The sequence below is a fragment of the Pollachius pollachius genome (genome assembly GCF_949987615.1).
Source record: "Pollachius pollachius genome assembly, chromosome: 3".
In the NCBI taxonomy this organism is placed as follows: Eukaryota; Metazoa; Chordata; class Actinopteri; order Gadiformes; family Gadidae; genus Pollachius; species Pollachius pollachius.
Window position 1 is genome coordinate 29297109 of NC_136936.1, and position 27126 is coordinate 29324234.

At 42.5% G+C, this 27126-nt stretch overlaps 1 protein-coding gene across 1 annotated transcript in view; it reads right to left on the reverse strand.

The window, feature by feature from the left end:
* The window catches only part of kalrna (kalirin RhoGEF kinase a), a 179514-nt gene that overhangs the window by 67617 nt on the left and 84771 nt on the right, over positions 1-27126 (reverse strand). The window contains exons 28-34 of the mRNA XM_079733768.1: positions 9325-9446; positions 9162-9228; positions 8479-8588; positions 7962-8031; positions 5003-5092; positions 4682-4774; positions 4357-4468 (exon numbers count right to left, since the gene is read on the reverse strand). Coding sequence (XP_079589894.1) covers positions 4357-4468; positions 4682-4774; positions 5003-5092; positions 7962-8031; positions 8479-8588; positions 9162-9228; positions 9325-9446 — 664 coding nt within the window. The remainder of the gene's footprint in view (positions 1-4356; positions 4469-4681; positions 4775-5002; positions 5093-7961; positions 8032-8478; positions 8589-9161; positions 9229-9324; positions 9447-27126) is intronic.

A 27126-nucleotide genomic window follows, 5' to 3' on the forward strand; every position in this document is an offset into this window, starting at 1 on the left:
TTTTTTAAACTTTTTTAGACAGCGAAATGGCAGTTTATGATTACAGAAACAAACTTGTTGGTCAAATGTATGATGGAGCAGCTGTCATGGCATCATCTCTGAATGGCTTACAGGCCAAAGTAAAAGCTCTTGCTCCATATGCTCAGTTTGTTCACTGTTATGCTCACCAGCTCAGTCTTGTGCTCAGTCAAGGTGCACAGTGTATCCAAGAGGCAAGAGTTTTCTTTGGTAATTTGACTGGCTTCTCAACATTTTTCACAAAGTCAACTAAGATAATTATGTATTTGGAGGAGAGTGATTGACCCCGCCTTCCTAGAAATGCCCCTACCCGGTGGAACTTTTTCCGTCAAGAATTGTTGGCACTGTTGCAACAATTATGATAAATTACTTGACGTTTTTGACAGGATGGTTCAGAGTGGTGATGATGATGACACAATAAATAGAGCAGATGGATTCATGAAAGATTTGGAGGATTTTGAATTTGTTTTCATGTTGCTGACATACAATCAGGTTCTGGCAGAAACAGATGTTGTTTTCAACATTTTACAACATAGAGCTGCAGATGCGGTTTTCTGCAAAGCACGGGTTAACACTCTTCTGTCCTTTATCACAGAGAAGTCTTCAGGTGTCATTTTGTGCCATCTATGAGAAGGCTGTTGATATGACCTATGATCCAGGACAGAAGCCAAGGAAAAGACACCGTGGTCCAGACCCAAAAAAGCGTTACAAACGAGTGTACATGGCTGTGTTGAACAAACTCATAGATCAAATCACAACACGCTTTGCAAACATTGATAACCAGGGTTTTCTTCAACTGCTCAATTCAGCTTCATTTCAAGAAATGTCAGATACCTTTCCAACTGAGGCAATTTACTGCTTGTTAAAGGGATATGGCAGTTGTTTGAATCAGACAGATTAAAGGCAGAGTTGCAAGTACTATATTTAGACAGGGATTTTCACACTGGAAAGGATAAACTTTGTGACTTCATTGCATTTTTCAGGCAGGGTGGTCTTGACAGTTATGAGGCTAATGTGCTTAATTGCTACAATAGGAGTGACATTTGTGGAGAGAAGTTTTTCATGTCTAAAACGTCTTAAAACGTACACACGCAATACCATAGGACAGGAGCGTCTGTGAAGCTTGGCATTTGTTGCAATTGAAAGGAGAACAGTTAAACCCTTAGAAGGAACTCCAAGCTGGTATGTTATTGACCACTTCACCAGGAAGACCAGGAGGGCAGAATTTAACTACAAGGTGAGATAGGTTAGGCATGTTTTCTTGTGGCCTAGCAAGGTGGTTACTTCACTTATGCTTTTAAATGTTAAGTTAAAAATAAAGGGACAATTTAACAATAAAGCTCTGTGACCCACAACAATGTGTTCATTGAAGTAAACAATACAGTACCTCATAAATAACCTCTATGTAACATCTTTACAATAACTTTTGTATTTTCATATTTTGTAGTGATTTAACCCTAATTGTCTGGAGGGAAGAACAGGAGAGAGAGGACATCAGAATGCAGTACAGCAGGTGGAGGAGGTGAAAAGTTTAGGGTAAGAAAAGGTAGGCTGGATGTCTTTCCTTTCCAGTTATGTTACCCAGGGGTGGGGGGTTAGGTGTGCACTCGTTTCAGTGCGTCGGTCGACGGGGTTTGCGTCACTAAAAATTTTGACCAGCCGCCACTGATGTGTATATGTATAAATATGGTATAGGTTATGTGTATATGCAATATATAAAAACCTTAACTGCATTCATTTATTCATTACTGACACTTCAGTCAGCAACAGTACTGTTGGTGGATAACCTGTAGAGAACATCTCCTCCTCTCCTCTCATTCTCTCCTCTCCTATCCTCCTCCTTCCTCTTCTCTTCTCCTCCTCTCCAGTGGGCATCCGTGGCCTACTGATTAAGGAATAAGACCAGTACCCGGAGGGTGGCCGGTTAAAATCCTGACCGGTACACAAAAAATGTGGACGGGGGGAGTAGTAGTGCAGCACTCTCCTACGTCCTCATCCACGGATGAGGTGCCCTCGAGCAAGGCACCTGAAACCCCCACCTTCTCCCTAGGCGCTGCACTACGGCTGCCAATGCTCCGGGTATGCCGGTGTGCATGTGTTCACCTGCTCCCGGATGGTCAAAAGCAGAGAAAGAATTTCCCCCAAGAAGGGACAATAAAGGGTAACTTAAACTTAACTATGGTAAAGGTCAAGTTTATATAGGTTATGTATCTATATATATGCTATAGGTCAGGCATCTCCAAACGGCGGACCGCGGTCTAGGTCCGGACTATAAACTGGTTAATTGCTACCAATCTCGTCCTGTTGTCATTTGTGCCGTGCGTTTGGGTTCACCCCGTCTTGGCCCGTAACACGGACCAAGTGACGGACCCATAACCAATTTAAAATAATGTTGCTGTTTTTTTTGTTTTTTTTTCTATGATTTTTCACTATACAAAGCATGATTATGTTAATAAAGACATTTCTCACTGAAATACAAATTTAAAGGCAGAATAGTCCGTAGTACAGCATAAAAACAGCAAAAAGTAATGATCTTCACAGAGCCAAGATCATGCACTCACTGAACTCCCCCCCTCCGTATGTCACGGCATGTGCGTAATAGTGTCACTCAAAAAATAGCCAATCAAATCGTTTTTTACCAGAAGAGCAATTTGGAATAAGAAAATGGCTTGCTCGAAAATTAGGAAAGTTGACCACGAAAACAGACATATTAAAGATGAATGGACTGACCAATACATGTTCATTCTCCCGCAAGGCAGTATTAAACCTTTGTTGTGTCTTTTATGTGTTGAAACCGTGGCGCTGATAAAAAGCGGGAATATTAAGCAGCATTACAAATCCAAACACAGATCCTTTGAGGAAAAGTATCCCCAGAAGTCAGAAGAAGAGCTCATGCTGAGAGCTCAGCATGAGAGGTCTATGCGAGTCTTCACACACTCATTTACAGGCCAGCAACATGCAAATGAATGCTCACTTAAGATTGCATGCATTTTGGGGCAACATAAAAAAACTTTCAGTGACGCGACTGTTGTGAAGGAGTGCTTGAACGCCACTGCCGAGACGTTACTTGAAGTTAAACAAAGTGATGAATTGTGTGAAAAAATAAGGCAAATCCCAATGTCAGCTGCAATGACAACCCGAAAATCTGAAATGTTATCAGATGACGCACTGTCACAGCTTGATGCGGCTGTTAAGAGTGCCCCATACATATCCTTAGCCATTGATGAGTCTTCAGATGTAACGGAAAATGCCCAGTGTGGGGGGACGTGCGACGTCTGGCCTGCAGGGGGAGTATGAGCAGGTTGGGAGCGCCCCGGATCAGCTGGGGGGATTGGGCCTGATTGCGTGCACCTGCTCGCGGTCAGGCCAATCAGGGAGTGTGTATTTATGTGCCTGCTTTGTTTGTAGTAGGGGGAACCGGGAGCAGAGAGAGAGAGATCCAATGCGGTCCCCAGACGAGATCACCAATCACGGAGCCTCTGTGTTAACTTACAGTTCCAAGCCTCTGTTCGGTTTTACTTTTGATTGGAATAAACAAGCTCCCAGTGAGGGATGACAAACTGTGGTCTCCGCGCGCTCTCTGACTCACTACACCCAGTTTTTGGTTTATGTGAGATTTTTTCATCAAGACAAGAAAGAGATCTGTGAGGACCTGTTGGGTCTAAAACTACTTGAGACACACACAAGACGAGAAGATATTTATGAGGCTATTAACGAGATGCTGTCAAAGAGGGGGATTGATCTAAAAAATGTTGTCTCAGTCACTACAGATGGGGTACCTGTTTTGCCTACTTGAAATGTAGGCCTAGTATACCTCTTTTGCTTACTTGAAATGTAGGCCTTATGCACTTTTTATGTTTACTTGAAATGTAGGCCTAATGTACCTGTTTTGTTTACTTGAAATGTTAATATGCGTTACTTTGTCTTACTTGTTTTTCATTGTTAAAAGTAAGCTATTTGGAAATTGAAAATATATACATCTGAAATTATAAGGAAATATGCCGTGTTGATTGTATTTGACAAAAGTAGGCTATTAGGAGGTGGAAGGTTAGAGGTTTGGACCTTTCTTGGAAGGAATTGTAAGTAACTGGACCTAGTTCAATTTAAGATGAAGACCCCTACTATAGGTTATGTGTATATGTATAAATATGGTATAGGTTATGTATATATGTATATATATGGTATATGATATGTATATACAGTATATATATATATATATATATATATAGATATAGATATATGGTATAGGTTATGTGTATATGTATATACGTATGAACATGCGTGGTCACTTTGTGTTCATGCAGCAGAATGAAGAACCAAACGGGGGGCGGTCGCTACCTTCCAGCATAGCGACGTGCATGGCATCGTTGGCTCTCTTAGGAACACCCAGCATCACCTCCAGACCCTCCTTCATCTCCCCCTTACCCTCCTCACAGCAGGATAACAGCTCCTGGAGGAGCAGAGGAGAGAGGAGAGGAAGAGGAGAGGAGAGGAAAGGGGAGGACGGTAGGGAGAGGAGAAGTTGATAACATCTATCATTTCTTTGAAAACTAATAACAATGTAAACATAAAAAGAATATGCATAAATAATTGTGTGTATGTATGAATATGTCTATGAAATACAATGTGTAAGTGTTTTTGTATGTGTGTGTGGGTGTGTTACCTTGAGCAGCAGCTGGTACTTAGTGATGCGCTGGACGGGTTTGATGAGGTAAGAGGAGATGGAGTTGGCCAGCCCGTGTCTCTGTTGAATCTCCTGTCAATCAATGACATCTCGTCACTACCCCTGCTGGCTGACACCAATACTGCACCTCCAACATCTGCTTCTTTCTGACAAGTGCGTGAGGGGGTGTTTTCTATACATATCTTTTTGTAGTTTAACACATACACACAAACACACACACAAACTGACACAGACACTGACGCACACACAGTGCTCTCGAGTATGAGAGTGACTGTCTGTGTGACGAAGAGGACATCTCACATCAAAGAAGGTTCCTGCGTTCTCCAGGATAACCTGGTTGGAGTCCGGCTTGTTCTTACAGTACTTCACATACATGTGGAACTTATCCGCCTGCAACACACAGACATATAGATTTAGTGTATGCATATATATATATATATATATATATATATATATATATATATATATATATATATATATATATATATACACACACACATCACATTGGATTAATCACATGTTGATCCAGTGATTAATCCTCATTAATCACAATATCGACATTAGCTGGGAAGAGCCCCCAAATTAGAGTATTTCAATTGAAAATATATCTGATTATTCTGGCAGATGAGTCCAAATTGGACACCCTGGTAGAATAAAGCATCATATCATCACTTACTGTATGTACACATGATCTCTACTCACCCCAACTACTTAGACTAGGATCTTTCCAATAAGGGTTATACAGAGCCAAAGCTATGGCTATTTAGAATTCACAATCCAGAAATGTGATGTTGTGTATATATATATATATATATATATATATATATACCAGTGGCGGCTGGTGGTTTTTAAAGTAAGGGAGGAAGGACTGCGCGCTTGGTTGCCATTGGCCTGCTTGCACTGTTGGTGTATGCATAAGAATGTGAGACTCAAGATGTTTCAGGGTGTTTTGATGAACTACAAAATTGTAGGGAGGAATAGTTATGTGAATAAAATTGATAAAAAGCCACCAGTGGCATCACTGTAATTTGAAAGCTGGTGGGCAGCATGTCTTTGAAAAGTACTACAAGGGCAGAAGGAAAGGATGCAAAGCCCATTAGTCAAATCAGGCCTACTCTTGATTTGTAAAGTAAATGAAAAAATCTGACCCTATTTTTGCCCTCAATGACTGAAGTTATTGGTTGTAATTTAGCTATGTTTATTTTCAGTTACAATTGTTTTAAGAAAAGACTCAAGACCAAAAGTGATGTCATTTAAAATGCATCATGCTCTGAATCATTCACCCTTTCCACAATATCAAACAGAACGGTCAGAGTAACAAACTTGTAAAAGAACGAGAACATTAGTTCAAACAACCTGATCTATAGGCATGGTGCCTAGCAAGGAAAGTCGCATAGCAGGACCAACGTGAACTTGACACTTGTCGTGGCGTTCGGTTGCCCTATCAAGATTTTCAGTGAAACCATGAACAGCCCACGTTGGAGATTTGCCATTATTCATTAGCAAACAGGGCCAGCAATACAGTCCACTGCAAGTAATGCTACCAGTAAGCCATGAGTACCTAGCAAACCATGTAGCACCCACAACACTGAAGTTGCCATTACTTTTGGTGATCTCGATTTTGCGAAGTGGTCTACCTTTTTCTTTGGTCGCTAACTTAGCACTGTAACTCAATAAATGGAATGCTTTGTGTAATTAAACATGAACAATGTCCTCTGTTTCCCATGTTTCCATTGTACACTTTATTCGCAAATGTTAGAATCTCGTTATTCTTCAGATGATTTCACCTGCTTTGCGTTTCTTAGACTGAGTGGCAATGCAGGCAGAGCGGGTTTGTTACCGACAGCGTTGCCAGATTGGGCAGATTTCCCGCCCAATGATCATTTTTCTGGCCTAACGTGGTTAAAAGAAACCCAATTGGGTGGGAAATCTACCCAGTCTGGCAACACTGCTCACCAGCCAGGGATCCTGTTTATTGGTTCATAGCGCAGGGCGAATAGATTTTTGCGCGAATCAGACGCCTTAAGGTCACACCCAGTCAGAGGAGGACTTTCCTCCTCTCTCCCATTGAAACCCATGTTATTCACCGGCCGCCAGTACTTTCGGGGAAATGAATGGGAGTCTACGGAGGCTGAGGGAGGACATTCCTCCCTGAAGTAATCGTCAATAGGCGATAGGGGGTGCTAATGTCCCTTTACCCAGGGAAACGAACATTATATAGTCAAAGGCATTAAAGTAGTCATATTTAAGGGCATTCATTTATTACAGTAGTCTGGGCAATCTACATTTTTTATTCTCAACAATGTTAAGGAGGATCTTCCTCCCTCTCCTCAATGGGGAAGCCTCCACTGATATATACACACATATACATGTATACGATCAAGAGTAGGACGATATATGTATACGATCAAGAGTGTGACACTAAAAGTAAAGAGATGTACAATCGGCCAGCTCTATTGAACGTATTTCTCTGCTCCATAGAAAGTCATTAACTGCTAAAAAGGACAGAGTTTTCTTTTACACACACTATAGCACAGACGCATACAGTATATATATTTAAAAGAGCCCCCTGTCTTCTCCTTTAGAAGAGAACCTACTTTGGGTGATAGACTGGATATAGGGATTGATCATGTGCCCCTAACCTCTAGGAAGGGTGATAGGCAAAAAAAACTAAACCAAAAAGAAAGTCGCTGGATCTATAAACTAGATGCTATGGCATTCCGAGGATTGAATGATTCTATTGAAATGGTGGTCTTCCTTTAGAATTGATGAGCTGTTTTTGACTGTTTAAAGGATTATGATTGTAATACTATGATTGTTAAAATAATTGTTCCAATTATTTTTAATTATATTACGTATACTGTATGCGTCTGTGCTATAGTGTGTGTAAAAGAAAACCCTGTCCTTTTTAGCAGCAACACTGGATCCATTCTATGTTTGTCATGGATATGTATGTATTTTGTGATCATATTTCATGATTTAGGCTTCATTATGAGTAATTTGTTGACTCTGCCTACTCCAGCTGGAGCGAGTTTTACTTATAGCTATGAATTGATATACCTGCCGGTACACCTTGTTTAATGGTCATGCCCTGATGAAGGCCTACAATGGCCGAAACATGTTGGCAACTTTTTAAGAATTCTATTATGAATTAGCCAAATTATTAAAGCTTTTTTAACTTTAAGAAGAGTGCCTTGGTCAGCCTATCTTTTTAGATACATATATATGTATGTCTTGTTATTGTCTGTGTGTTTCTCACCCAGGTGACGAAGCAGTGTCCAACATCTTCTGGTAGCTGTTCGTAGTTTACTAACTCATTCAGAAAAATACTGGCGAACACACACACACACACACACACACACACACACACACACACACACACACACACACACACACACACACACACACACACACACACACACACACACACACACACACACACACGTGAAGTTGGTAAGGGGGATGAATTCCCTAAAGAGGGCACAAAACAGGGGAAGCACTCTCATATCTTTCGTCCTAGCTGTCCTGGATACATGGAAGCACCACTCTAGTGCAGCTGCTCATATCTTACTTTTTATCGAGTCGTAGATGTCCTGGATACATGGAAGCATCACTCTAGTGCAGCTGCTCATATCTTACTTGTTATGGAAGTCATAGATGTCCTGGATACATGGAAACAGCAATCTAGTGCAGCTGCTCATATCTTACTTGTTATCGAGTCGTAGATGTCCTGGATACATGGAAGCAGCACTCTAGTGCAGCTGCTCATATCTTACTTGTTATGGAAGTCATAGATGTCCTGCATATTTCCAAATATGACCAGCTCCTTCTTCACAATCCCAGCTGGAACCTCCTCCACTCCACTGGTCATCTCCCATAGGTAGGTCTGACACACAGACAGGTACACACACACACACACACACACACACACACACACACACACACACACACAGACAGGTAGACACATAGACAGGTATACGCACAGATAGGTACAAATCCAGGTAGACACACATACAGGGAGACACACAGACAGGTAGACACACATACAGGTACACATAAACAGATAGACACACACACAAGTTAGCACATAGCAAAACAGATGGACAGACAGACACATCAGCAGGTAGAAACATAGACAGGGAGAGACACAGACAGGTAGGATCACAGACAGACACACAGACAGACAGACATACATACAAAGATACAGATATGTTAGAACACACATAGACAGACACACAAAGACGGAGAGACAGACAGACAGACACACAGGTAGACAGACGGATAGAGAGGTAGTCAGACAGAAGAGAGAAAGTTAGAGACAGAATAGGGGCAACATTTGGATTCGATGAACATTTTGTTAGCTCTACTGCTTTTGAACAGGGATCAGAAGTCTATGTGTCATGTGACACACATGATGGTTCCGGTAGTTCTATAGGTTCTACTGAGGGTATCCTCTTACCTCCAGACACTCATGAAGATCTTTGACGTAGGCCTTCTCTGTCTGGAGCAGCTCAGCCATGATGAACCTACACACACATACACACACACCACACAGACACAGTTGAAGCCATAAGTAACATGTTTAATCTCTCTCTCTCTCTCTCTCTCTCTCTCTCACTCACTCTTTTTTCCGGGCGGATTTCCTCTTCTCCTCATTGATCTCATGGTTCGGGTCGCAGAGTTTAACTTCCGGGTCATCAGCAAGACTGGCAGGGATGATGTCCAACTCTAGGTCCTTGTTGTCCTGACAACCACGCGCACACACACACACACACACACACACACACACACACACACACACACACACACACACACACACACACACACACACACACAACGCACACAAAGCTAATGATGTGTTCAGGGTTGAGGCAGCAGAAGGAGAGTGTGTGGTTTTATTGTGTAGTGTATATTTATTAGTATTGGTGCTCGGTCTGTGATATCGATTGGTCGCTCTGTCTGTGAACACTCGGTTGGTGAACTGCGTTTGGGCCTGTAAAGCCTGCTGTGGCCATTGCCTTTGGACTTATGGATTTATGGACTTTGAACTATACTTACATCCTTATTTTATATTATATTTTATTTAACATAAATACCGGCAACATGGTCAAACTCTCATTGGATTTGGATCTCTGCATCACCTGCTTTCTCTTTGTGGTTAGGGTTTAGGAAAAACCCAAAACTGTTTATTGGCACTACAGTATTAGTATGTACATGAATTAGTGTATATAAAGGAACTAAAATGCCAGTTGTCCGGACAGCAGTCATTTTTCTCACAGCTAACTTCAAAAGCCAAAGCCGCCACCGAAGCATCGTGAGCCACTTAATCGTTAAGAACAAGAAATCCTTCCAAGACGGAGAGATGGTAAAAGACGCATTCGTTGAAGCAGCTGACTCATTGTTCCGAAACTTTAAAAACAAGGCAGAAATATTATCTTGGATCAAAGCTCTCCAGCTGTCAAGAAGTACAGTTACACGGCGCAGTGAAGCCATGGCCGAGGATTTGACGCAGCAACTTTGGAAGGACATCGCAGATTGCGAGTGCTTCTCACTGCAATTGGACGAATCTACGGACGTGAGCGACACAGCCCAGTTGTGCATTTTTATTTGGATGGTGTTTACTGACATGACTGCAAAAGAGGAGCTGTTAACACTACTGCCAATGAAAGAAGACACGCGAGGAGAGGATATATTTCAGTCTTTCAATAACTTTATCACGAAGACCCAGCTCCCAGTGCACAAATTGGTGTCCATCACCACGGATGGAGCACCCGCAATGGTTGGCCGCGTGAATGGATTTATTGCCAAGTGCAGGGAGGATGATGCTTTCCCGGACTTCCTGAATTACCACTGCATAATACACCAACAAGCGTTATGCGCTAAAATGCTCGAGAAAAAAATGCTCGCTAAAATGCTCATGAAAGAGATCATGGATGTGGCAATGAAGATCGCCTGTTCTATTCGCGCCAGATCTCTTCAATGCGCTAAAATGCTTGAGAAAAAAATGCTCGCTAAAATGCTCATGAAAGAGATCATGGATGTGGCAATGAAGATCGCCTGTTCTATTCGCGCCAGATCTCTTCAAAGACGGCAATTCCGTGCACATCTGGAGCAGGCTGACAGCGACCACTCTGAGTTGTTGCTACACACTGACGTGAGATGGCTTAGTCGAGGGAAATTCCTGCAAAGATTTCGAGAGCTCTGTCCGGAGATTAAGGAGTTTTTCTGTGTAGCTGGACATGCAGAATACAAGCAACTAAATAACGGTCAGTGGCTGTTAGCGTTGCGTTCTTGAAGAACGTAGTCTAATTCGGATCGCTTTAAACTCACTTTATTTGTTAAAGTATTTCGGTATGTAACTATGAAGCAAAAGGAGGGGAATTGTATGGACATGCGTGTGAGCGACAAACAGCAGGCCTCTGTACCTAACTCCCTAGTATGGACTGCCAGATGTTTCTGATTTCGTTGGCTCCAGGCCCTGCTTTAATACCGAGTAGGCGTGTCCTATGTGTCGTATTGGCTCTGCCCTCCTCACCTGTCTAAAGGTGCTGCCATCTGTGGCTGGAATAGTTATTGCAGCTTATATGTCGGGTCCGGCCCCCTTTGAAGTTATGTATAATAATTACAGCTTATGTGTTTGATCCTATATCCTAGTGGCTATGTATGGTAATTACAGCTTATGTGTTCGATCCTACTTGCTAGTGGCTATGTATGGTAATTACAGCTTATGTGTTCGATCCTACTTCCTAGTGGCTATGTATGGTAGCCCATGTGCTTAAAATACGTAACATTAGACTTGGCCTTTTTAACTGATCTGACAAACCTATTGAATGACCTTAATCTAGAGCTGCAGGGAAAAGACAAAACAGTGATTAATATGATCAACTCAGTTAATGCATTCAAACGAAAGATGCAACATCTCTCCTCAAAGCTGCGGCGCCATGATTTGGCAAACGTCCAGAACCTGGCGTCAGAGCTGGAGATGCAAGGGAAAGCCTGTGTGCAACTTGACAGTGCACGCTACACAGAGCAGATTGACAAATATCTGTCAGAATTTGACAAACGCTTTCAAGACTTTTCTTTGCTCGAGCCAGTCGCTACATTCATGTGCTATCCTTTTCGGGAAGATGCTGAGGTTGATTCACTCGCATCAAAAATTTCAACACTGTTTCACCTGAACTCTTCTGGAGTGGAAGATGAGATTTTGACATTACAAGCAGACATTCAGCTGAAGTTCAGAGCTCATGGAGAGTTCTGGAACTTACTCACAGAGGAAAAGTACCCCAACATGAGGAAATGTGCTACCTCCTTGACTGCTTTATTCGGCTCCACTTATTTATGTGAGTCAGCCTTTTCCAACATGAAGATCATTAAGTCCAAGTACCGTTCCACCATAACTGATGATCATTTGGAAGTGTGCTTGAGGCTGGCTGTCAGCAGCTACTGTCCGGACTATGCATCCCTGGCTGATTCCATTCAGTGCAAGTCATCAGAATAAGGTAATGACAAAAAATGTACAGGGTTAAATGTGTTGTGTTGTGCAATATGGGCTCATGCTGTTATGCAAGGGACATCAACATACATTGTACATATAGAGAATTCTTAATATATTCATGAATAAATATGTTTAGCATTTTTGTAGTAGGTAGATCATTTTGACTTGGTCATTTTATAAGTAGCTTGCATGCTGAAAAAGTGTGAGCACCCCTGATATAGAGTATGTGTAGTTTAGTTTAGTTTATTGGTTTAGTTTAAAGGGAACATGTAGAGAACATGTTCTATACCAGAGTTAGCTGAATAGCTCATTTGCATCTGTTATCCCTGGGCAGGGAGTTCAAAGGACAATAAAAAACATACTAAACATAACGGGCAATACTCAAAACAAAACAACAGCATCAACAACATTACAGGGTAGAAATCATACAAAATACATAAATATTTGGTGTTCTATATAAAAGGATCAATGATCGCATGATTGATTCTCTTTTAGCCATGACTTCAGAGACTTTTTAAAACTATTAAGACTTGCACAGGCTCTAATATGGAGCAAGACTGAGTTCCATTTTCCAGTTGCTAGGAATGAGAATGCTTATTGCCCAAAAGTGGTTTTCCTAAATGTGGTGGTACAATAGTCTTTTTTTTTGTTGTTGTTTTTTATAATGGTACAGTGGTGGTCATTTCTTGTATTTTTTATCAGAAACGTCCCCAGCCTGTTTGTAAAGAGTATACAAAGATTTCAGCGTAGTCACACCTGCCTGGGACCAGCTTGTAGCACAATATGATTAATGTGAAAGGATCATTGAGTGTATGAATAGTTTAGCAGCATGTATTGGTAATTGATGTCTAATATGTCTAAAATGAATCACACTAGCTCTGACATTTCTGGATATCTTTTTAATATGCTCTTTAAAAGTTAGGTTGGAATCAATGATTATGCCCAGGTATTTGAAGTTGTCAACAATTTTAATCACCTCTCCTTTGACAAAGATATCAATTTGTGGCTGTGCATTTCTCTTGTTGGAGAAATACATTCCAACAGTTGTACTAACATTGAGTCGGACGCTGCTAGTTAGCCAGTCTGAGACTTTGTGTAGCACTGCAGTGAGTTTTTATGCAGCCTGTTCTCTATTTTTAGCATGTATATAGATGACTGTTTCGTCCTCATACATTCGGATATGGACGTCTGGGCAAATCAGGTGCAGGTCATTAATAAATAAACTAAATAAAAATTAAATGTTACCTGTGGGACACCAATGGTGCTATTGACAAAAGAAGAGCATAAATCATTAATTCTGGTGCACTGCTTTCTTGAATCTAAATACGACTCCATCCATGTCAGAGCATTAGAGGAAAAGTTAAACTTTGACAACTTGGACAACGAACATTATGATTTGCGGTGTCTAAAGCTGTTTTCAAATCAAGGAAAACAGCATCAACAACAACTCCATTATCAAGGCTGGATTTAATTTGCTGAATAAAAAAGCAGTTTGCTGTCTCTGTTTTCCTAAAACCAAATTGCATAGAATGCAATGGAAAATGGCCTTGATTTAAATGGGCTATCAACTGGTCGCACACTATCCTTTGTTACTTTGGAGAAGTACAGGAAGAAGAACAGGAAGTCAACTTATAAGTCTGTAGTTGGTAACATCAGTTACATCACCAGCCTTAAAAACAGGAGTTCAGGAGGAATCACTGCTGACTTCCAGGCCATGGGAAAAAAACTATGTTTAAGAGACAGATTGACCAGATTTGTAATTGGATTGGAGAGAATGTTTTCATACATCCTCACAAATGCACATAATCAAAAACATCTTTAGCATTAGAGTTCTTAAACTGGCTTATGGTTTTACCTGTAGACGGCAGGGGTTGACACTCCAAAGCACTTGCCCTTCGGGCAAATACAGGTCATGTTCAACTTGCCCGAATGTGATGTTCACTTGCCCAAATTATAATCAGAATCGTGAATGGGCCTCTTTTTGCCAGGCACCCAGCCTGGTTTTGGGGGGCTCAGAAAACTCATCCTAGCTCAGACTGAAGCTGAATGTTAGCTTCCACACATCTTGTGTTTAAAAACTAACAAACTTCTCTTTGTTAACTTATTTATCGAACGGTCACATCATGCCATGAAGTGATTACAGTCCACCATTGCAACCTATTAAAGCTATCGCCCAGTTATATGTAGACCTGCATGATTTTATGCAAATGTACATAACTAAATGTCAGAGGTAGTAGCAAAGATATGTCTTTTTTAACTTTCATGTTTCTTGTAGCTCTAACTGAATAATCACAATCGCGTTTCTAGTAGTGTTGTCAGTCACGATACTGGATTTTCCAACTTCGATACTATACCTGGAAAAATATCGATATTCTATACCATTTCTGATATCAGGGGAAAAGTTTTGTTCAGGAAAGAACGTACCCAAAGTAAATAGAGTATATCTCCACAACTGCAAGGGCGATAATGTCATCTATGTGCCAAAAGAAAGATTGTTGTGCAAGTGAAATATTAAATGGGGATAATACTGGTTAAAGTGAATAAAGCCATGGAACACAGCGTAAGTGGAAGATAACATTCCACCTGAAATAATTATCAGTTGGTCGTTATCAATTGGGAGGGCTGTCTTACTATGAGACACAAATAAAAGGTAGATATCTTACAATTTTGACACTTGACACCTCTATTTAAAGTTCAGGGCAAATATAATCTAATGCACCAAGCCAAACACTTGCAAATACACATATGGCCACTAGATTGTTGTTTTCTGATTAAAGGGAATTTACCTTTTCCTAAGAAACCTTCTCTTAGTCATTGATTGTAAACACCATGTTTAGTTGCAAAATTTGGCCCAGACACTGGATTATCTGTTTATGGTGGTTTTATGCGATCAGAATCAACTTTGTGGACAAAAATCACAAAGGTAAAACTTCATTTTTGGTTGTTAAAAGAAAAGGGGACGTTTCTTCTTAAGTTGTTATTTGCGAGTTTTAGTCACAGAATGATATGGCACCTCTGCTCTCTCTGATACCCCACTCCCCGTGTCTGACCATCATTTTGTTGCTTTTTCTCTCCCCTTGAAGTCCTCTCCCCCCCTCCTTTCTAGTCCCCACATTGTCACCACCCGCCGCAACCTCAAAACTCTCTCTCCCTCTACGTTTGCCTCAACTGTTCTGTCTTCACTACCTTCTATTGAACAATTCTCTCAACTATCCACAGAGGAATCCTCTGACACTCTGCTATCCTCCCTCTCCTCCTCTTTGGACTCGCTCTGTCCCTTCCACTCCAGACCGGCACGATCTTCACCCCCCCCCTCCTTGGCTGTCTGAATCTCTGCGGACCCATAGAGCAGAGTTGCGGGCAGCTGAGAGGAAATGGAAGAAATCAGACTGTCCTAATGATCTATCTCACTATCTCCTTCTTCTCTCAGGTTTCACCTCCACTGTGTCAACAGCCAAATCTGCCTTCTACCGGACCAAAATTAACTCCTCCGCCTCAAACCCCAGGAAACTGTTTTCCTTGTTCTCTTCCCTCCTCAACCCTCCCTCCCCTCCTCCTCCTTCCTGCCTCACTGCTGATGACTTTGTTACCTACTTTACCCAGAAAGTAAAGGACATTAGCTCCTCTTTTATCACTGCCACCATCCTCCCTCCCCCGACCCCCACCTCTGTCTTTACCCAATTCATCCCTCTCACCTCAGACGAGGTCAACAGAATTATAACATCTAACCATGCCACCACCTGCCCCCTTGACACTATCCCTTCCTCCCTCCTCCAGGCTGTGTCAAACGACATCCTGCCATTTCTAACCGCACTTATTAACTCCTCCCTCACTTCTGGCATTGTTCCAACGTCATTCAAGACTGCCAGAATAAAGCCTCTCCTTAAAAAACCAACACTTGATACCACTGACATCCAGAATTACAGACCGGTATCTCTTCTTTCATTCCTCTCTAAAACATTGGAACGTGCCGTCACTAACCAACTGTCCTCCTATCTCTCATCTAGCAACCTGCTTGACCCTCACCAGTCAGGCTTCAAAAAAGCACACTCCACTGAGACGGCTCTCCTCGCGGTGACTGAGTCCCTCCGGGCAGCCAGAGCCTCGTCCCTCTCATCGGTTCTCAGTCTCCTTGACTAGTCTGCAGCATTTGACACTGTGAACCACCAGATCCTTCTCGCCACTCTCGCCGAGCTTGGCATAGCTGCCCTTTCCTGGTTCACGTCCTACCTGATGAATCGCACTTATCAGGTAACATGGAATGGCTCCTTGTCCAAATCTTGCACGCTTGATACAGGTGTCCCTCAAGGCTCGGTACTGGGGCCTGTTCTGTTCTCCCTCTACACCAGATCTCTGGGCTCTGTAATTACATCCCACGGCTTTTCCTATCACTGCTATGCTGACGACACTCAGCTATTTCTCTCCTTTCCCTCATCTGACAAAGCCCTGATTGCAACACGCATATCTGAATGTCTGGCAGAAGTCAGCACCTGGACAACTGCCCATCACCTGAGGCTTAACCTCAACAAGACTGAGCTCCTCCTAATACCAGGGAAAGATTGCCCACACATGGACTTACAGGTCACTGTTGAGAACATCACTGTATCTCCTTCTCCAACTGCCAAAAACCTTGGTGTAGTGTTGGACAATCAGTTATGCTGCACTGCAAACATCACTGCGGTAGCCCGATCCTGCAGATTTGCACTTTACAACATCCGCAGGATCCGGCCCTTCCTCACAAGGGAAGCAGCTCAGCTTCTAGTCCAATCACTAGTCATCTCCCGCCTCGACTACTGCAACTCGCTCCTGGCTTGACTCCCTGCCTCTGCGATTAAACCCTTGCAGCGCATCCAGAATGCGGCAGCGCGCCTCGTGTTCAACCTACCAAAGTTCTCACATGTAACCCCCCTCTTCCGAGACCTCCACTGGCTCCCTGTAATAGCTCGCATCAGATTCCAGATGACGGTACTGGCATACAAGGCAGTCAATGGAACTGCCCCTGCCTACCTCCAAGCATTAGCAAAGCCACACACCCCAGCTCGATCCCTCCGCTCAACTACCTTAGCTGGACATCTGGTACCGCCATCGCTAAGAGCAAGCAAAGGTCGATCAGCGAAGTCACAACTTTTCTCTGTTTTGGGACCTCAGTGGTGGAACGAGCTCCCTACCGATGTCAGGACCGCAGAGTCGCTCACCAGCTTCCGCAAAAGACTCAAAACTCACCTGTTCAGAGTTCATCTCGACTCTGCATAGAAACCAATGCACAGCCACCATTGAATGTTGTACGTCCTGGCACTTGTACATTGCACTTATTCAAGGTACTTAATTGTGTAGCATCTACAGTAGCTGCTATCGCTGCTTTACACGGGGAATGGGTTAGCCTAGCGATTGTAATACTTGCACTTGGTTCTATGAACATCTTTACTGTACCGACAGCGATATATTGTTTCACTTCTTATGACAAATGTACTTATTGTAAAAAATGCACTTATTGTAAGTCGCTTTGGATAAAAGCGTCTGCTAAATGCCCTAAATGTAAATGTAAATATGGTTTGGACTGTTGGAAAAGGTGGAGGCTCAGCTTTCATATAATATATAGTTTGTGAGGGTCCAATTTCGTGAAAAAGATCGCTATTGCTGTGCATGTGCACAGTTATGAAACCCAAAACCGTGTTCTTGCATATGACTTTCCTTGGTAATTTACCTCAATCCAAAGTACTTCCGAACCGCACTCCTCCATCACTACTCCATTTTCCTTCTACCTAAACCGTTCGCGGAGGCGCTGCACTTGAGATGCTAGCTGTGTTGGCTAACCTTTAGCTAACACCTTCGAATCACTGCCAGAGACCGGCACTGTGAGTGAGTGAGACAGAAGGCGGTGCTATATTCGCGCTGAAGCGATGCGTGTCTGTTAACTCGCTGTCCAAGAGAAGCGAAGACAGCGCGCTGATCAATTGCTCAATTGCTCTCTGTTCTTTCACTTCAGATATATTAAAAAGTGGGAGATTATCATTTGGTGGGGTAATGTTCTTCTCTCAAATCTTTTCATTAAGTCTTGAACAGAATCAATAAAATTAGTATTAACGAGTGAGTGGACGAGCGAGGAGGGCGAGTGTCAGTTTAGTGAAGTAATGAACGTGTCCGGTTGTGTGTAAGAATAAAGTACCCTGCCTGTCAAGAATCGGTGGACGCTTCATTCCGACCATATTCCGAGCTATAAGCAGACCCACTGCTGGTCAAAGTGAAGGGTGTTGCCCCCGAGAGAGCATCATTTTTTTGTTGTGTGATCTGAATTGTGATCTGATAGCCCGGTCAGAAAATTAAATGTTTTAATGATCCTCTCTGGCTTGTAACTAAATATAAGATCGATCTGTGTTTTAGATGATAATGTAATTCTGGTGGGGCCTTGGATTAATTGTGTAAGATCAAATTGGTCTTTGAGTCTTTTTGATTTCTCAGTCCAGTTTATGTTGAAATAAACTGGACTGAAAAGAATTAGTTCTTTGTTTCTGTCAAATTCTTTCAAAGTGTTCCTCAAATATTTATAAAACGTAATATTTGATGAAGGTGGTTTGTATATACAAATAACAGTAAAGGACATGTTGGTAGATAGGATCATTTGTACTGCCATACATTCCATATCCATAGAGTTAAGTTCAATTTCCTTGCAGACACAAGGACTCGGGGGTGCTGCTCTGCTTGCGACCCAGGCTCGCTGTCTACTGCAATCGTCTTTTTGTTTGTGTGCGTTTGTACGTATATGTGAATCTGTTGCTGCGCTGTGGGAACGTGAAGTTAACATGGCAAATGTGGCAAGATTTATCTGTTCCGCATATCATGTGTTGATCAATGTCAGACTATGTGTACCATGCCAAACTCATTCTGCGGGCATCGAGGACCAGCTTCCTATTACCTACACCCAATAAGCACTACTGGCACTCCGAGTGTCTAGTCTCCCACCTGTGGATTTACCAGACTGCGTGATGCGCACCAACAGGCGGTCTAGGAAATGGGGCTGGTAAGGTGGAGTATGGCAGCGTCTACGAGGGAGAGGCAGCAGGCCTCCTCTACCTTCAATGATGCTTGCTAACGCAAGATCACTTCGACCTAAAATGGACGAACTTCGGATTAATACCAGGACATGCTTTGAGTATCGCACCTCAAATTTAACGTTGATCCCGGAATCCTGGCTACACCAGGATATCCAAAACTCTCTAGTAAACGTTGAAGGATTTTCTCTTGTCAGGGCAGACAGGACTGAACAAGCTGGGAAAACTAGAGGTGGCGGCATAGCTGTGTATGTGAGTAAAAACTGGTGCAAACAGTACACAGCTAGGGAAACACTTTGCTGTCCTGATGTTGAGATTTTGCATTTAACATTGAGACCGTTTTACCTCCCAAGGGAGTTCGGAAGTGTGGCCGTGTGCGTTGTTTAAGTTCCCCCAGCGGGAATGTGGCTAGAGCCGCAACTCACATTGCAGATCGTATACAGCAAGAACTACTACCCTTGTTTGTTATGGGCGATTTCAACCAATGGAAACTTGAATTAGCACTCCCTGGGTTCGAACAATATATTAAGTGCAGCACACGCGAAAACAAGACTCTTGACAAATGCTACGGCAACTTCAAAATCGCCTATGCAGCCATGCCAAAACCCCCACTGGCTAATTCAGATTACAACGCGATTCACTTAATTCCCACCTATAAAACCATGCTGAATTGCAGTAAACCACAAGTGAAAACAGTCACCATGTGGTCTGATGATAGGATAGAAACACTAAAAGGACGCTTCCTGTGTACAGACTGTGTGTTCACTACAGAGTGTGATGTCACTACAGACACAATCACAGACTACGTAAATTATTTCATTGACGGCATCCTTGCAAAAAAGGAGGTTGTGGTCTATCCAGGGTAGGAATTTCCTGGAAGCCCATCGGCCACTGTGGCCTTTGTGCCCCGCACTCTGTCCGTTTTGTTTTTTTCTTTCCCCCCCTGCCTCTCGCCCGGTCTTGTCAAGTCCGCCCTGACCACGGAATGTTAGTATATGTACTTAATTGGTCAACACAACAGTGACGTTACCAACAAGTGTGACCAATAAAATTGCAAGCATTAAAGAGCTCTCGTTGACCGGCTGCCCGATCCGCACAGCACAGCGATCCCAAAGACGACGTGACAATAAATGTAAGCGTTCGAAAAACGATCAACAAATAGCTTTTTCTGAATCAAATAGCTTTTGAGTAGCTTAGCTCTTTTATTGACCAATTAATGCGGTAGCGTCCACACAACTTACATTTTCTCAAGCATTTCTGAAGTTGAAGCACAGTGGAGCTTTTTGCTGCACACTGAAATAAAACTGCTTAGGATCAGTAAGTGATGTCTCTGCCAGTGTTGCCAGATTGGGCCAGATTTCCCGCCCAATCTGGCAACACTGGCGACCCCATGACGACAGAGGGAGGGTTATTATCATTTTGAAATAATCGTAATTATAATGTGTAATTAAAAAAAGATATATTACTTATGGCAAATTCTAATCTTATAGACAGTTATACAGTTAACATTTAACAAAATTCAACAAATTCACTCAACTTTTTTTCCTTTTCAAAAAGTGGAGAATTATCGCAAAAGTGCTCTTTAAGATGCAAAAAAAAACTGCAAAACAATGAACAATTACTCTAGAAGTGTTACACTGTTTATTAAAAAGGTGTTAAATTTTTAAAAATGGATTTGTCTATTTAAGTGAAATAAAATTTGTGGTTTTTAATATATGGCCTTGATGCCCTGGCATGTGGCCTTTGTGCCCTCAATAAAATTGCCCCGCTGCAGGCCAAGTGGCCTTGCCCCTAAAATCACCAAATTCCCGGCCTGGGTCTATCCAAATAATAAGCCTTATGTAACCAAGGACATTTAAGACTGCATCAACCGAAAAAAGGCAGCTTTTAAAAAGAATGATAGAGCTGAGCTTAAGCGGGGAAGCAGCAAAAGGACATAAATTAGCCACTTCACCACCATGTAGGGTAACCAGGCGTCCGGCTTTAGGCAGGACAGTCCGGATTTTCAATGCCCTGTCCGGCGTTTTTGTCCTCCATTTTGAGGCACTAAGCTTGAAGAGCAGTTTTTTCATATTTGCTGGGCTGCAGCACAATATCCCATCATAGACTGTCAAAAATGCATCCAACGCAGTAACATATCTGGTCTAACAAATGATGGCTAAGAGCAGTGTCAGATGACCTGCTTATCATTGGTTAAAAAAGTAAACAAGGGTCCATGTGCTGCTTCGTCATATGACATTGACAGAAAGTTAGCATCATGCCAAAACGCAAGACCTCGTTTAATTCTGAATGGACAAACGAGCATGAATTTATAAAGAAAAGTAGTCGAGACTCATTCCATGGCTTCTGCACACTTTGTCGATGCGATGTCGACGTAAGCGGTCAGGGGAAAGCTGCAATTGAACGGCATGCGGGTACCGATAAACATAAAAGTAATAAACGTGCGGCAAATGTCCTCATCTACAATGAGGACATTTTTTAGTGAACTTTCATCGCCCCTGGATGACAAACTAACCGCTGCGGAGCTGTGCAAGGTGTACCATGCTGTAAAGCATCACCAGTCCTACAGAAGTGTAGACTGCGGTGCCAAAGTGGACCGGGAGATTTTCAGTGACTCGCCCACAGCTAGAGGGATGACCTGTGGCCGAACAAAAGCCAAGGCATTGTGCGAGAACGTCATCGCTCCCTATTCGGTACAGTTACATACCGACTACATAAAAGAAAACAACCTACCCTTTTCCGTGGCAACCGACGCCTCAAATAAAGAAACAACCAAGTGTTTTCCCATTGTGGTAAGGTATTTTCACTTTGATGAAGGCATCCAACATGTCCTGTTGGATTTTTATAGTGACAGCAACGAAACATCAGAAGCCATAACAAACCAGCTGCTGGCAAAGCTTGAGATGTCTGGCTTAGAGGTGAAAAACATGTCTGCATATGCAGCAGACAATGCCAGTGTCAATTATGGCAAACATAACAGTGTGTATCAGAAGCTGAAACTGAGCCAAAAAGATGTGCTCCCTGCCAACTGTTTGGCCCATATTCTGCATAATGCAACCAGATATTCAGCAAGCAGCCTTGATGTTGATGTGGAAAATGCTGTGCTGAAGGTTTACAGCCATTTCAGCATATCAGCAAGCAGAACAGCACAATTGAAGGAATTCTGTGAGTTTGTGGAGGTGGAGGAATGCCACCTGCTGCAGCATGTTGTCACCAGGTGGTTGTCCCTGCTGCCATCCATTGACAGAATCCTGAAATATTGGAAGGCCCTGACCAGCTACTTCCAGAGTGAGGGTGAGGGGGAATGTGCCAGAATTGTGTGGAGATGTTTTGGAGAGGAAAGAAATGAGGTGTCAGAGACATATCTTCTGTTTCTCAGCCATGTTCTTAAGGTGTTCTCCGACACGATCAAAGCATTTGAGGCAATATCCTTCAGCATTACATCTGTGTTTAAGGTAATGACTGAACTTAAACAAAAGCTGGAAAGAAGGATGAAGGACAGGTTCTTTGGGTTTACTGTCATCACCAAACTGAAGCAGCTGCCCCCTTGCCAGTCAAAAAAATGTGAGGCAGATTTTCTGCTTTTTTTATGAAAGAGCAAAGAAATACATCAGTGAATGATATGGCTTCTCTGACACAAGCTTTCATAGCAAAGTGGCCAAGCTTGGCCTCACAACTGCTGTGCCATTTGAAGAATACAGTGCTGCTGTCCAGGCCTGCAATCGACATTGATATGGATGGAATGTATGAGGAATATGCCATGGTGGAAGGTTCCTTCAGTTCACCAGAAATGGAAGGTTGCCACAGTGAGGAACGATATTTGAAACTGTTCTCCAAAGCAGATGTACCACTTGTGAATCTCAGGAAGGTCAGCGCCTATATTTTCTCCATCCCATGCAGCAATGCACACACAGAACATGTCTTTTCAATGATGGCAACTGCATGGAGAAATGAGAGGAATCGTCTGGATGTGGACAGTGTCAAGGCTGAGCTGCAAGTGTATGCCAATTTCACTTTTCCCTTCACAGAGATGTTCAAGAAGTTCACTGGAAACAAAAAACTCTTGGATGCAGCCAGGAAAGAACAGAAGTATTGCAGATAGACAATCAACTATTTTGGTGAGTACACTAATCTTATGATTTCACTGATGGGCTACATGACATATTTATATTTATTGGGTTGAAAACAATACAGATTTTGGAAGGTGGATAACTATATTGTTGCTATGTTGTTATTTGTACCAGTCTCTGCAGGATATAAAAAGGCCCAGGGGCAGTGGAGGCTTGGAAGACATGATGACAGAGGGGCTGTTGATCCTGAGCTGCTACAGAGGGTGAATGTGGAGTTGCCTAAAGACAGGTCTGCTGCACACACACAGACACTGAAGACAAGTCCCCAAAAGACTGAAGCACTTTAGAAATGCTATACCTTTTGAGCAGTTGAATGTTGTTGTTTTTTTACAATCTCTTTTGTTGTTTACATAAAAGGTTATTTAGGCTTTTTTAAAAAACATTTTTTTTATTATGTATGTTACCTGTTAATTGTTTTTTTTACATTCAAGTCCACACATCTTATGCTTTGTGGCACTCTGCACTTTTAAAGATTAATCTCAGTGGTCACTTTTTGAAGGCCACAATGTATTGAATAAATACAAATACTGTGAACAAACACTTTTTGACTTTTCATTAATATTTTTTCCTATTCAGCTACACAAACATCATCTTTAAACCACTCAAAATTGTACTATAAATGAGAGCATACCAGAGTCCTATGTACACCATAGTAATTTATTGATATGCCGCATAATGTCCTCCTTTTTGGTGTTATGGAAATGGTCACCCTACCACCATGATTTCAAAAAAACTCTGGGACTCAATGAAGGAGTTGATCACTAACATGGTACCAAGCAAGTTACACATAACCACTACAGACGACCAGATAAAAGCCAATGAACTCAATGACTTTTACCTTAGATTTCAAACTCAGGATCCTAACAACGATTGCATTAGTGTCCTAAACTCCCTCAGCACGAATATGATCACAGGCTGGTAAAGGTTTTGTGCGGCACTTTAAAGAGTGCAACTACAGCCGCTATGACTGGCTAACGGCTAGCACCGTTCAGAACAAGCTATTCTGCTGGCCGTGTTTGCTGTTCAACATCAGTGAGGGGACATAGAACAGCGAAGGATTTAGCAGTCTTAACAGCTTCACCAAGGCAGCTTTAAAACATCAGGCCTCCGAGCGTCAACTCCAAGCGTCAATCAGTGGTGTATTTAAAGACCTTTGGTGTGTCCAGGGGGGACTTGCAGCTGGATGAGCAGCGGAGACGAGAGACGAGCTTGAACAATGAGAGAGTAAGAAAAAACCGGGAAATACTGAAGCGTCTCATTGACTGTGTCATCTTTTTGGGGCAGCATGAATTGCCGTTCAGGGGAGAGTTCATTACCTTGAACTGCTGTCTCTGCTGTTCGACTATGATGCTGACTTGCGAAACCACCTTGCCACTAGGGATGGGGATCATTAATATTGATTGATATTGATACCATTTTTGATACTCCTTAACGATCCGAGTCTTTATCGATACCACTATCATTACTTTTCTATTAATTGGTGGAAATACGAAGCGTTTTTAGTGATGAGGAAAATATTTAGTAAAATAAATAATTGCATTTTAAATAAAATATGTAATTCTTGATAAATATTGACATCAGTAGTTTTAGTTATATAAACTTAAATGATTAGAGCACTATACAACTATATTAGTAACACAGAAATATGAGTAATACAGTATTACTCATGTTTCTCACCAAAACTCAATTTACCGTTTCTTTGTTACATTCGACCGCATCATGATAACCTGACAGTTGTTTTACTGAGCCACCTAAACACATCATCCCGCAGCACATCTGAAACTTTATTTACTTTTTAAGATAACTAGCTTGCATGCTGCTGATTACAACACCGATTTCAAAATTGGATTACTATTTTTAACAAACGGGACTAGCGACAATGTCTGTGTGTGCGATTACCACTCGTAGTTTGAGTGGATGATTAAGACGGGCCTGACTGCAGTGCGACAGAAGAAGGAGGAGACAGTCTTTTCAACTCGGAAACAGTCGAAGGTACTGCATTTGGTCTTTATTTGATGCACAATGCTAATGTGCTTGGCCATTGTGTTCCCCCCTTTACAATAAATGATTTTCGCCCTTTCTGCCCATTCAGCCATCCTCGCGAGCAAAGTTAACTGCCAGACTTCACTTGTTTTACTTGTAATACCTGTTTGCTAACAATTCCATTCAAAAACATTGGTGGACACACTGCAGTGATTGGATTGATTTGATTTAAATGCCGTGACGCAACTCGAGAGAAACAACATTACGTTACATGACCTACGGGACAAAAAAAATAATAAATGAACGACGGTACTCGATAGTGGTATCGAAAAGCTCAAACATTAATGATTTTCAGGTTTTGAAAAAAGTGGAAACGGGTCCTTGATAGAACCAGGTTTCGATCCCCATCCCTACTTGCCACTGCCACCGTTTTTGCTGAATGATGCCATCAAGAAGGAGATCGATCAAACTAAGTTTGTCGCAGTCATGGTGGATGGGACCACTGATTTCAGCCACATTGCTCAGCTGTTCTAATGTACTCAGGTTTGTAACTGACATGGGAGTAAAGGAGAGATCTCTGAAGTATGAGGATGTCACAGAAAAAAAACGAGCTCATGATGTAGCAGCATTGGTAATTGAAATGTTGGCCAGCTACGATTGTAAGACCAAGCTGGTGGCGTAGTGCTACGATGGAGCCGCTGTAATGGACTAAATGCCGCACAGGCGTGTGTAAAAGAAGAAATCCCCCAGGCTCTTTTTGTGCATTGTTATGCCCACACATAGAATCTGCTGTTGTCCCAGGGAGCAGCAAAAATCCGTGAGTGCAAGATTTTTTTTGCAAATCTGGGAGGATTGTCTGCCTTTTTCACACATTCTCCAAAGCGCACAAAACTGCTGGATGAATTTTGTGAGAGGCGGCTGCCGCGGGTGTCACAGGTGAGGTGGAACTTTCACTCCAGGTTGGTGGGCACGGTGCACGACAAAAGAACTGAGCTGGTCGAGGTTTTCCAGCACGTCTTCGATCACGCTGAGGATTTTGACCGTGAAACAGTACGTTGTGCATCAGGACACTTGTCACAACTGACAAGCTATGACTTCTGTTTTTTTCTCTTTGCTTTCATCAACATTTTTGATTTTGCTGATGTGCTCTTCGGAATACAGCAAAATAAGAGTTTGGATATGCAGTTCAGTCTTGCCAGAATCACAGACTTTTGGCAGAGTGTTGAAGGCGAGCATGATGAATTTGATGCCATCTACGAGAGGACAGCGGAGGCCATGGGACAGCCGAGCGCAGACAGAGGCCGACCAGACCCGCGCGCGCACTTCAGAGAGCTACACACATCTCTAATCGACAGCATCGGCACGCAAATAAGGGATTGATTTGCCGATCACGAACGTCTGCTGTTTGTTGCATGGCTGGATGCACAACTGTTTGCAAAATTCAAGCAAACATTTCCTGAAGAAGAGCTCCGGAGCCTGGAGGAGAGCTACGGTGCACAGTTTGACATGGGCAGACTCAGAGCTGAGCTCAAAGTTATGTACAGCATGAGCAACTTTCAGGGAAAGAGCCCAAGTGACCTACTGACTTTCCTGAGGAGCACAGGGCTGTCAGTCAGCATGCCACAGCTGTATGCCCTCACCTGCTTGATCGTGACCATACCAGTGTCTACAGATTCAGTTGAGCGATCTTTCTCAGCTCTCAAGCGCATAAAAGCGTACTCACGTGATGCAACCGGACAGACCCGACTCTCTGCACTGGCATCTATT